Source organism: Cricetulus griseus, unplaced genomic scaffold (assembly GCF_003668045.3).
Source record: "Cricetulus griseus strain 17A/GY unplaced genomic scaffold, alternate assembly CriGri-PICRH-1.0 unplaced_scaffold_126, whole genome shotgun sequence".
Lineage (NCBI taxonomy): Eukaryota > Metazoa > Chordata > Mammalia > Rodentia > Cricetidae > Cricetulus > Cricetulus griseus.
Genome location: NW_023276838.1, coordinates 63,885 through 74,250, shown reverse-complemented (window position 1 = coordinate 74,250; position 10,366 = coordinate 63,885). Strand labels below are relative to the sequence as shown.

Below are 10,366 nucleotides of genomic sequence, written 5' to 3'. Positions count from 1 at the left end.
GAAATGGGGGAACAGGAAGTTTGAGTCAGGGAAGAATACAGAACAGTATGAGAGATTTAATAGAGTGAGCCATTATAGATTTGAGGAGAGCTCTCTCACTAGTGAGATTTCCAGAGACCTACAAGGATGACACTACCTGGCTATCTCTATTAAGGAATATCTTTTTTCTTTTCTTTTTTTTTTTGGTTTTTTGAGACAGGGTTTCTCTGTGGCTTTGGAGACTGTCCTGGAACTCGCAAGGTATCTCTTTTCTTGCTCTCCCCTATTCTTGCCCTGATTCAGTCTTCTTGATCCCTCATGTTCTCCTAAGAAAAGTTATTTTAATGTACAGAGATACATCAGTGGATAAGGGCCCTTCCTGACCTTGCAGAGGACATAGGTGAAATTCCCAGCATCCATATGGTATTTCACAGTCATCTGTTACAATAGTTCCAGGGGACCCAATGCTCTCTTGTGGAATCCAACTTAATAGGCACAGATGTGGTACAGAGACATACATTAAGACACAAATCATATAGACAGAATAGATATAAATGTATTTCTATAGAAAGTTTAATTCAGAGGGATCACAGTGCATCTGCATCTCACATCCTTTACAACAGAGCAGTGACAGTGCTCACATGCAATGTCCAAATAGCAGAAATTAACACTTCTAAATGTGCAGCCAAAAAGGCCACCTTAAATACAATACTTAGAATATTCTAAGGACATCTTTGCTAATCCTAACTTCCATAGAGTAACATAAGATCAGGTGTCCTTTGAACATTAAGTCAAGCTCTTCTGAGCTTATTTGCATATTGAGACATTAGCTACAGTGCAGAGGGTTCAACCGTCTTTAAAGGCAGCTTGCAGTGCCCGAGAAGCAGCCTCTAGTCCATGTCTTAGAGATAGGGTCAGCTGCTCTCCTGCTGTGGGTATTTCAATGAACAATGAGTCTTTTCTGAAACAAATCTATTCTTTGACCCATAGAGGAAAATTTAACACATTTATATGATCTGAAATTTTATAACTGATTAAATTTGTTTGTGTGCATCCATAACTAAAGGATATGGTAATCCATGCTCCCTGTTATCACTCTGTGATCTTCAAGGGCAGACAATTTAATTATATACTGGGATCTTCTTCTGGTATATAGCTAACTGACTAAATTTTATTCAGTTTTTATTTTCCTTAAGCTACTGACATAGTGACATTTTATATTATACTTTTGTTTGGATTGGTATTTTCCTTTTTTATTTAAATTTGAAGCAATCATTTTTTATATATCAAAACAAGCTCCTTACCCCTCCTGTTCTCCCATGCCACACACAAACCCCCATCCCATCCCTCTTCTGCTCCATAGAAAGAGTGAGGCCTTCCTTGGGGGAGTCATCAAAGTCTGCCACATCATTTGGGGCAGGGCCTATTTCATCCCTTTTGTGTCTAGGGTGAGAGAGTATCGCTCTATGGGGAATGGACTCCCAATGTCCATTTGTATCCTAGTTATAAATGCTGTTCCATTACCAGGGGCGCCATAGAATGCCCAAGCCTCCTAACTACCACCCACATGCAGGGAGCCTGGGTCTGTCCTATGCTGCTTTCCAAGCTGTCATTCTTGGGTCCATGAGGTCCCCTTGTTCAGGTCAGCTGTTTCTGTGGGGTTGCCCAGCCTGGTCTTCACCCCTTTGCTAATCACTCCTCCCTCTCAACAACTGGATTCCAGGAATTTGGCTCAGTGCTTAGCTGTAGGTCTCTGCTTGTGTTTCAATCAACTACTGGATGAAGACTCTATGGTGGCATAAAAGGTAGTCATCAATTCCATTATAGGGGAAGGACATTTAAGGTAGCCTCTCCATTATTGCTTAGATTCTTAGTTAGGGTCATCCTTGTAGCTCTCTGGACATTTCCCTAGTGCCACATTTCATTTATACCTATAATATCTCTCTCCATTAAGGTATCTCTTTTCTTGCTCTCTTCTATTCTTCACCCGATTCAGTCTTCCTGTCCCTCCTTTCTCCCTTTGTCTGTCTCCTAAATCCCTGTACCCTCCTTTCATGCTCCTAATTTCCTCAGGAGATCATGTTCCTTTCCCCTTCCCCGGGGAACCATGTATGTTTCTCTTAGGGCCTCCTTGCTTCCAAGCTATTGCCTCTAGAAATCCCTTTATTGTTCAGGGTTGTTTTGGCTATCTGGGTCTTTTGTTTTTCCATGGAAAGTTGAGTATTGTTGTTATAAGGTCTGTGAAGAATTGTGACAGTATTTTGAAGGGAATTGCATTGAATCTGTGGATTGCTTTTGGCACTATTGTCATTTTTACTAAGTTGATCCTACCTACCCAAGAGCATGAGAGATCTATCCATTTTCAGATATCTTCTTTAATTTCCTTCTTTAAAGACTCAACATTCTTGTTATACAGGTGTTTCACTTGTTTATCTAGCATAACCCAAGATAGTTTATGGGTTTTTTTGTGGCTATTGTAAAGGGTAATTTTTTTCTCTGATTTCTTTTTCATCCCATTTATTGTCTGTATATAGTAGGGCTACTGATTTGTTTTTAGTTAGACTTGTAGCCCACCACTTTGCTGAAGGTGTTTATCAGCTGCAGGCATTCCCTGATAGAGCTTTTCTGGTCACTTATGTGAACTATCATATCATCTGCAAATACTGAAAGTTTGTCTTCTTCCTTTCCAATTTGTATCCCCTTGATCTCATTTTGTTGTCTTATTGTTCTAGCTAGTACTTCAATACTGAAAAGATATGGAGAGAGTGGACAGCCTTGTCTTGTCCCTGTTTTTAGAGGAATTACATTGAGTTTCTCTCCAATTAGTTTGATGTTGGCTTTTGGTTTGCTGTTTATTGCTTTTATTATGATTAGGCATGTTCCTGTTATACCTGATCTCTCCAAGACCTTTATCATGAAGGGTGTTAGATTTTGCCAAAGGCTTTTTCTGGCAACTAGTGAGATGATCATGGGGTTTTTCTTTTTCAGTTTGTTTATATGGTGAATTATATTGATGGATTTTCATATGTTGAACCATCTCTGCATCTCTGGGATGAAGCCAACTTGATCATGTTTGGTGATTTTTCTGATGTTTTCTTGGACTAGATTTGCCAGTTTTGTATAGATTATTTCTACATCAATGTTCCTCAGGGATATTGGTATGTAGTTCTCTTTCTTAGATTTGTCTTTTTGTGGCTTAGGTACCAAAATAATTATAGCCTTGTAATAAGAATTTGCGATGACCCTTCTGCTTCTAATTGTGTGGAACAGCCTGACGAGTATTGGTCTTATCTTTTCTTTGAATTTCTGGTAGAATCCTGAACTGAAACCATCTGGACCTGAGATTATTTTAGTTGGAAGTCTTTCCAAGACTGGTTCTTTTTCACTAAGGACTATAGGTCTATTTAAATTGCTTATCTGTTCTTGATTTAATTTTGATAAGTGATGTCTGTCCAGAAAGTTTTCCTTTGATTTTCAAATTTTATGGATTATATGTTTTTAAAGTATTACTGGAAGATTCTGTGAATTTCCTCAGTGTCCATTGTTATGTCCCTCTTTTGCATTTCTGATTTTATTAATTTGTATGTTCTCTTTCTGGCTTTGGTTAGTTTGCATGAAGATTCATCTATCTTACTGATTTTTCTCAAAGAACCAACTTTTTGTTACATTGATTCTTTGTATTGTTTTCTTTGTTTCTACTTTATTGATTTCATCCCTCAATTTGATTATTTCCTGGTATTTACTCCTCCAATATGAATTTACTTCTTTTTGTTCTAGAGCTTTCAGTTGTGATGTTAATTCTGTAGTGTGACTATTCTCCAGTTTTCTCTTGAGGGTGCTCTGTTCTATGAACTTTCCTCTTAGCACTGCTTTCAAAGTGTCCCATAAAGTTTGGGTATGTTGTTTCTTCATTCACATTGAATTCTAGGAAGTCCTTGATCTTTTATTAGTTTCTTGACCCAGGAATGGTGCAATTGCACATTGTTCAATTTCCATGTGTTTGTAGGGTTTATGCAAAAACAAATGGTTGTTTTTGAACTCTAATGTTAAAGCATGGTGGTTCGGTAAGATACAGTTTTTTTTTCCATTTTTTTGTATCTGTTGGAGGTGTGCTATGTTGCTGAGTATGTGGTTGATTTTAGAGAAGGTTCCATGTGGCAGTGGGAAGAATATATATTCTTTTGGTTTTGGATGGCATATTCTATAGATGTCTGTTAAACCAAATTTGGCCATAACTTCTGTTGGTTCCTTTGTTTATTTGTTAACTTTCTTTCTGGTGGTCCTGTCTCATGGTGAGAGTTGCATGGTAAAGTCTCTCACTGTAAGTGTGAGTTGTTTTGCGTGTTATTTGAGTTTTAGTAATATTTCTTTTATGAATGTGGATGCCTTTGTATTTTGGGTATAGATATTTAGAATTGAGACTTCATTGTGTTGCATTTTTCCTGCAATGAATATGAAATGACCTTCTTCATCTCTTTTGATTGATTTTACTTTGAAGTCTAATTTGTTAGTTATTAGGATTTCTACACCATCTTGTTTCTTTGTTCCATTTCATTGGAAAATCTTTTCCCAACCCTTAACTCTCAGGTACCATCTGTCTTTGAAGTTGAGGTTTGTTTCTTGTATGCAATAGTAAGTTGGTTACTGTCTTCATATGCATTCCTTCAGGCTGTGTTTTGTTTTATTTACTGTATTTCATATTATTGTGTTGTTTTTTTCTCATGTCAAAAAATGAGAAGAATCCACAGGTCACAAAAGATCTTTTAGAAATCACTAACCAACTTCAGAAGAATACAAATTATTGATTCTCTGGAACTTTATTTACTTTCAATAGTATATATTTATTTAGAAGAGATTGGATCATGTTTATTAATCTGTTCCACATTGCCATGCTGACAAAAGTGGTCCTGAAAGCACCATTAAGGTTTTGCCTGTGTGAAACTGTGTTTCCTTGGCGTACAGAACTCAGGTGTATCTTTTTGATCTCTTGTTCTTCCTCAATATTTCCAAGTAATTTTATATGGTGTTCCAAAGACAGGTAATCTACAATAGCAGGTGGTTCATCTAAGTAGGAGGTTTGCATTTTAGGTTATAATACAGCAAGTGGAGATTATGTGTTTTGCAACATAACAAATGTCAAAATTTTCAGCCTCCATTTTGTTGATTTTGAGGATGAATTATGACTTCCCTGGGCCTTCATTCACAGTGATGTCCAAGGAAAAGGTTGCTATGTCCTGTGAGCTCAGAGATATCAACTTCTGACTTCCTGGTTCCAAAGCTCTGAGCAAATAAATCTGCATTATTTTTAGACAGTAGCTTGTCGTTAGTTCTCTTTTAATCCCAGACCAAGGAATGATGCATCATTGTGGAACCTGGGCCTGTGAGAAAAGCAGTAACAAAGGGTTGTCTGTTTTTTCTATTATGCATAAACAAACAAACATGTGAATCTGAGAATTTGTTCTCTTAGTCTCCATTTTCTCACTTACATATAGTACAAAGACATGTTTAGCTGCACCAGCCTTTGCATTTGAAGATCCTAGTCTCCTTGTGTCCAAACTGAATTAGTTTCAGCAAATGACATGATATGATCTCATTGTAGCTGTCACAAAGCAAAGTACAAAGTTTAGCAAAGATTGAGAGTATGTGACATCTTGTTAGTCACTGACTTGGTTAGAGCTACTCATTTGTCATATTCTTGACCTTGAGATTGGGTACTTCCTTAATCCACATGCTGTTTTTCTCTCCATTATTATGGTGTGTTAGTAGTTTACAGAGGCGATTCAAATGGGCTTAAGAGAAGTAATTTAACATTTGGTACATGAAAAGTAGGTTTCCAAAATTATAGAAGTAATTGGAAAATAAAATGGACATGCATGTTACTTAAATGCATATATAATATTCAATAATGATCTTGGCTAAATGCTGAAAACTTAACATCAGATTACTACTTTGCTTTGGATGTCAAATACCTTGAGCTTCCTTGTAACCACTTTATTCATAACACACAATTTTGAATTATTTTCTCCATGCATAGGTTATATTGGCCTAGAACTTGTACTCCAGGTTGGCCTCAAATGCATAATTCTCCTGATTCTGTAACAGTTCTTGGGTTACTGACATGATTCTCAACTTTGTGCCATGATATATTATTTATTTGTTTTTCTATTTCTTGTACTTTATATATAATACTGGGTTTTTAATTTATTCTTACATACACTTTCAGACTTCATCAAATCTAAAATGAAGGAATGTTTTGTGAAATCTTCTATTGTTATTGATTTTATTTTTATCTTTTTTTATTTGAATTAGAAACAAGATTGTTTTAAATGACAATCTCATTTCCCTTCTCCCCTCGTAGTCCCCTAACACCCTCCCCAACTAAAACACTACCTATCACATAACCTTTCTTCTATTCTTCACCTGATTCAACCTTTCTTGTCCCTCATGATCTCTGCATCCCTCCTCTTCTTCACTTCTCATTCTGGTAGCACCCTACCCCCTCTTCCTATGCTCTCAATTTGATGAGGGGATCGTGACCCTTTCCCCTTCTCCAGGGCCCAATGTTTGTTTCTTTTAGGGTCCTACTTGTTTAATAGTTTCTCTGGCAGCATGGATTGTAGGCTGGTAATCCTTTACACTATGTCTAAAAACCACATATGAGTGAGTACATATCATGTTTGTCTTTTTGTGATTGGGTTACTTTGCTCAGAATGGTTTCTTCTAGCTCCATCCATTTTCAAGCAAATTTCAAGATTCCATTGTTTATTTCTGCTGAGTAGTACTCCATTGTGTGAATGTACCACATTTTCTCCATCCATTCTTCAGTAGAGGGGCATCTAGGCTGCTTCCAGTTTCTTTACAAATAGAGCTGCTATGAACATCATTGAACAGATGTCCTTGTTGTATGAATGTGCTTCTTCTGGGTATATGCCTAGGAGTGGAATTGCTGGATCTTATGGTAGACTGATTCCCAATTTTTTTTGAGGAGTCGCCATACTGATTTCCAAAGTGGCTGTACAAGTTGCCACTCCCACCAGGAATGGAGAAGTGTTCCTCTTTCTCCACATCCTCTCCAGGATAAACTGTCATTAGCGTTTTTTATTTTAGCCATTCTGACAGGAGTAATATGATATCTCAGAGTTGTTTTGATTTGCATTTCCTGATGGCTAAGGATGTTGAACTCTTTCTTATGTGTCTTTCAGCCATTTTAGATTCCTCTATTGAGAATTGTCTATTTAGTTCTGTACCCCACTTTTTAATTGGATTGTTTGGTGTTTTGGAGACTAGCTTCTTGAGTTCTTTGTATATTTTGGAGATCAGCCCTCTGTCAGATGTGCGGTTGGTGAATATCCCAGTCTGTGGGCTGCCGTTTTGTCTTGCTGACTGTGTGCTTTGCCTTACAGAAACTTTCAATCTTTTTTTAAAATTTTTATTTAAATTCAAAGCAATCTTATTTTATGACCAGTCCTAGTTCCCCATGCCTCCTGTCCTCCCATTCTCCCTACCAACACCTCATCCCACCTCTATCCACTCCTCAGCGATGGTGAGACCATTTATGGGGCGTCATCAAGCTCTGTTGCATCACTGGGGGAAGGACCTAGGTCTTCCCTGGCATATCTAGAATGAGATAAGCAATAGGTTCCCAAAGCCATTCATGCACCAGGAATAAGTACTGGTTCCACTTCTAGAGGCCCCATAGACTGTCCAGGCATCCAAACTGGCATCCATATTTTGAGGGGCTGGTTCAGACTTATGGTGGATCCCCAGCTCTCTGACTGGTGTCTGTGAGATCCCACTTGCTCAGGTCAGCAGTTTCTGTGGGTTTCCCCAGCATAGACTTGACACATTCTTACTCAACAATTTTCCCCTTGGGATGTCAACAATCTCTGATGCTGTCTGTTTGTCTTCATGAAATTATATGATTTAGGATGGCTGTGCCACCTTCTCGAGAGATTTTTTACCTCTTCACTCTGTCAGCAAGAACATTCTTATAATAACTTATTTTAATTTTAAAACTATCTTTTCTCCTTTTACATGCCAATCCCACTTTATACTACCCCCCTTTCTCCTACTCTCCCACCTTCCCTCCTACTCCATCCTGAACCCACTCCTCAGAGAGGGTAAGGTTTCCAATGGGGAGTCAAGGAAATCTCACATATCTCTTTGAGGCAGGACCAACCCACATATCTAGGTCAAGCAAGTATCTGCAAAGAGAATAGCCTCCAAAAAGCCAGTTCAACCACTAGGGATACATTCTGGTCCCACTGCCAGTGGCCCCATAGATTGCCCAAGCCACACAACTGTCACCCAAATTCAGAGGTACGTTTGATTTTATGCAGGACTCTCCATTGTCAGCCTGCTGTCAGTAAGCTCCTACTAGCTCAGTTCAATGGGTAACTGCTATTGGTTTTGACACCTTGAACATGTTCTTGCTCCTCTCTCTTTTCAAATGGACTCTGGGATCTCAGCCTAGTGCTTAGCTGTGGATCTCTACATTTGCTTCCCTCAGATGCTGGATGGTGTTTCTATGATGATAATACAGGAAGCCATCAATCTGATTTTAAGGGAGGCTACCTCAGGCATACTGTCCACTAATGCTTAGGATCTTACCTGTGGTAATTTTTGTGGATTCCTAAGACAATCTTAATCCAGTTTCAATACTGCTAATTTGCAAATTTTCCCTGAATATGCATTTCTGGGAAAACACTTTTGTCAGTGTTGGTCTACAGATATAGGTTATTGAAGAAATCTAGTTTCTTTTATTCTCTTTCTATTTCCCCACATTTTGAGCCCTATTTCAGTTCCTGAATTTGTGGGAAGGATAATGGAAATTTTCTGCTGGGTTTACCTTTGCTTTGAGATAAAAGCTTCTCTGATCCTGGAATATTTTCAGAGCTAATTCTGGGCTTCTCTTTGTCTTTCTGTCCAGTGTTTATCCTGGAAACTAGAGACCAAAATCAGAGGAAGTATTCCTTTTCCTCAGTATAAGATAGGTTATGGAGATGGGAGACAATAAACAAATTTTAACAAAATTTTTCTTTCTCTCCCTCTGTCTGTCTGTCTGTCTGTCTGTCTGTCTTTCTCCCCCCTCTCTGTCCCTCTGTCCATCTCTCTCTATCTTTCATCTTTTCCCCCTCCACCCTTGTTCTTTTATTGAATGTTTTCTTCCTTTTGTTGTTGTGATTTATCTGAGCATATCTTATCATTTCCTCAGGACTGTTATCTGAGATGGCGCTAAGGTTTCTGCAAAAGTCAACTGATTTAACTATGTCCTGAATATTCACCAAAGCTGCTATTAGAGCATAGAGCAGATCTGTTACAGACCTGTAAACCAACATCTTTCAGCGATTCCACATTCTCTCTGTGATGGTATATTGGCCTGTTTATCAAGCCAGCCACTATACCACAACTGCCCAGGAATCTGCTTTTGTATTTGCTAACTGCTTTGCATGGGGTCCTCTAGCCTAACCCAGATGCTCTGAATTTATAAACAAGACCTTTACAGTGAGAACAGAGTTACATCAGACAGGCAGTGGAGAACAAGATGAAGTCACAGATCCATGTCTTCATGTCCCTGCTCCTCTGGATGTCTGGTGAGAAATTTAAAACCATTATATTCTTTGCAGAATCAATGTGTTCCCGGGTGTAATATTTAATATGCCATAATATGCTGACAATGTCATTGCAAGATCATTAAATGACAAATATCATGTTTTGTTTTCTGTGTTTTTTCTTATATGTGATCACTCCTACTCCTGATTACAGGTGCCTGTGGAGATATTGTGATGACTCAGTCTCCATCTTCCCTGGCTTTGTCAGCAGGAGAGAAAGTCACCATCAGTTGCAGGTCCAGTCAGAGTCTCTATCACAGTGGAATCAGTAAGAACCTCTTGGCCTGGTACCAGCAGAAACCAGGGCAGTCTCCTAAACTGCTGATCTACTATGCATCTACTCGGTTCACTGGGGTACCTGATCACTTCATTGGCACTGGATCTGGGACAGATTACTCTCTTACCATCAGCAGTGTCCAGGCTGAAGACATGGGACATTATTTCTGTCAGCAGGTTTTAAACAATCCTCCCACAGTGCTTCAGTCTCCAACAAAAACCTCCTCTATGTGTCTCACCAGGTGTCTGTACCACACACAGCCCTCAACCTAACACTTCCCTCTTCTGCCTGAAGAACTGATGAAAACATATGCAGAGCCTAGCAAATTACAATGAGATCAATCTCTCTCAAGTCTTTTGGTATGAAAATCTTTTATAAAATAATTCCAAAGGAGAGCTCACTATTATTTTTCTATTCCTTATGCAACACAGTATCACAAACTTTATTGCGTGAATATGAGGAATAATAGTTCTGAGGTCTGGTGTCCAACATAACATTC

The 10,366-nt window shown here is 38.5% G+C and overlaps 1 gene segment (V, D, J or C); it reads left to right on the top strand.

The window, feature by feature from the left end:
* The first annotated feature begins 9,523 nt into the window (after nt 1–9,523).
* On the top strand, nt 9,524–10,139 carry LOC113831761. The segment is given in 2 exon segments: nt 9,524–9,572; nt 9,745–10,139. Coding segments are annotated over 2 exon segments (444 nt in total).
* The last annotated feature ends 227 nt before the right edge of the window (nt 10,140–10,366 follow it).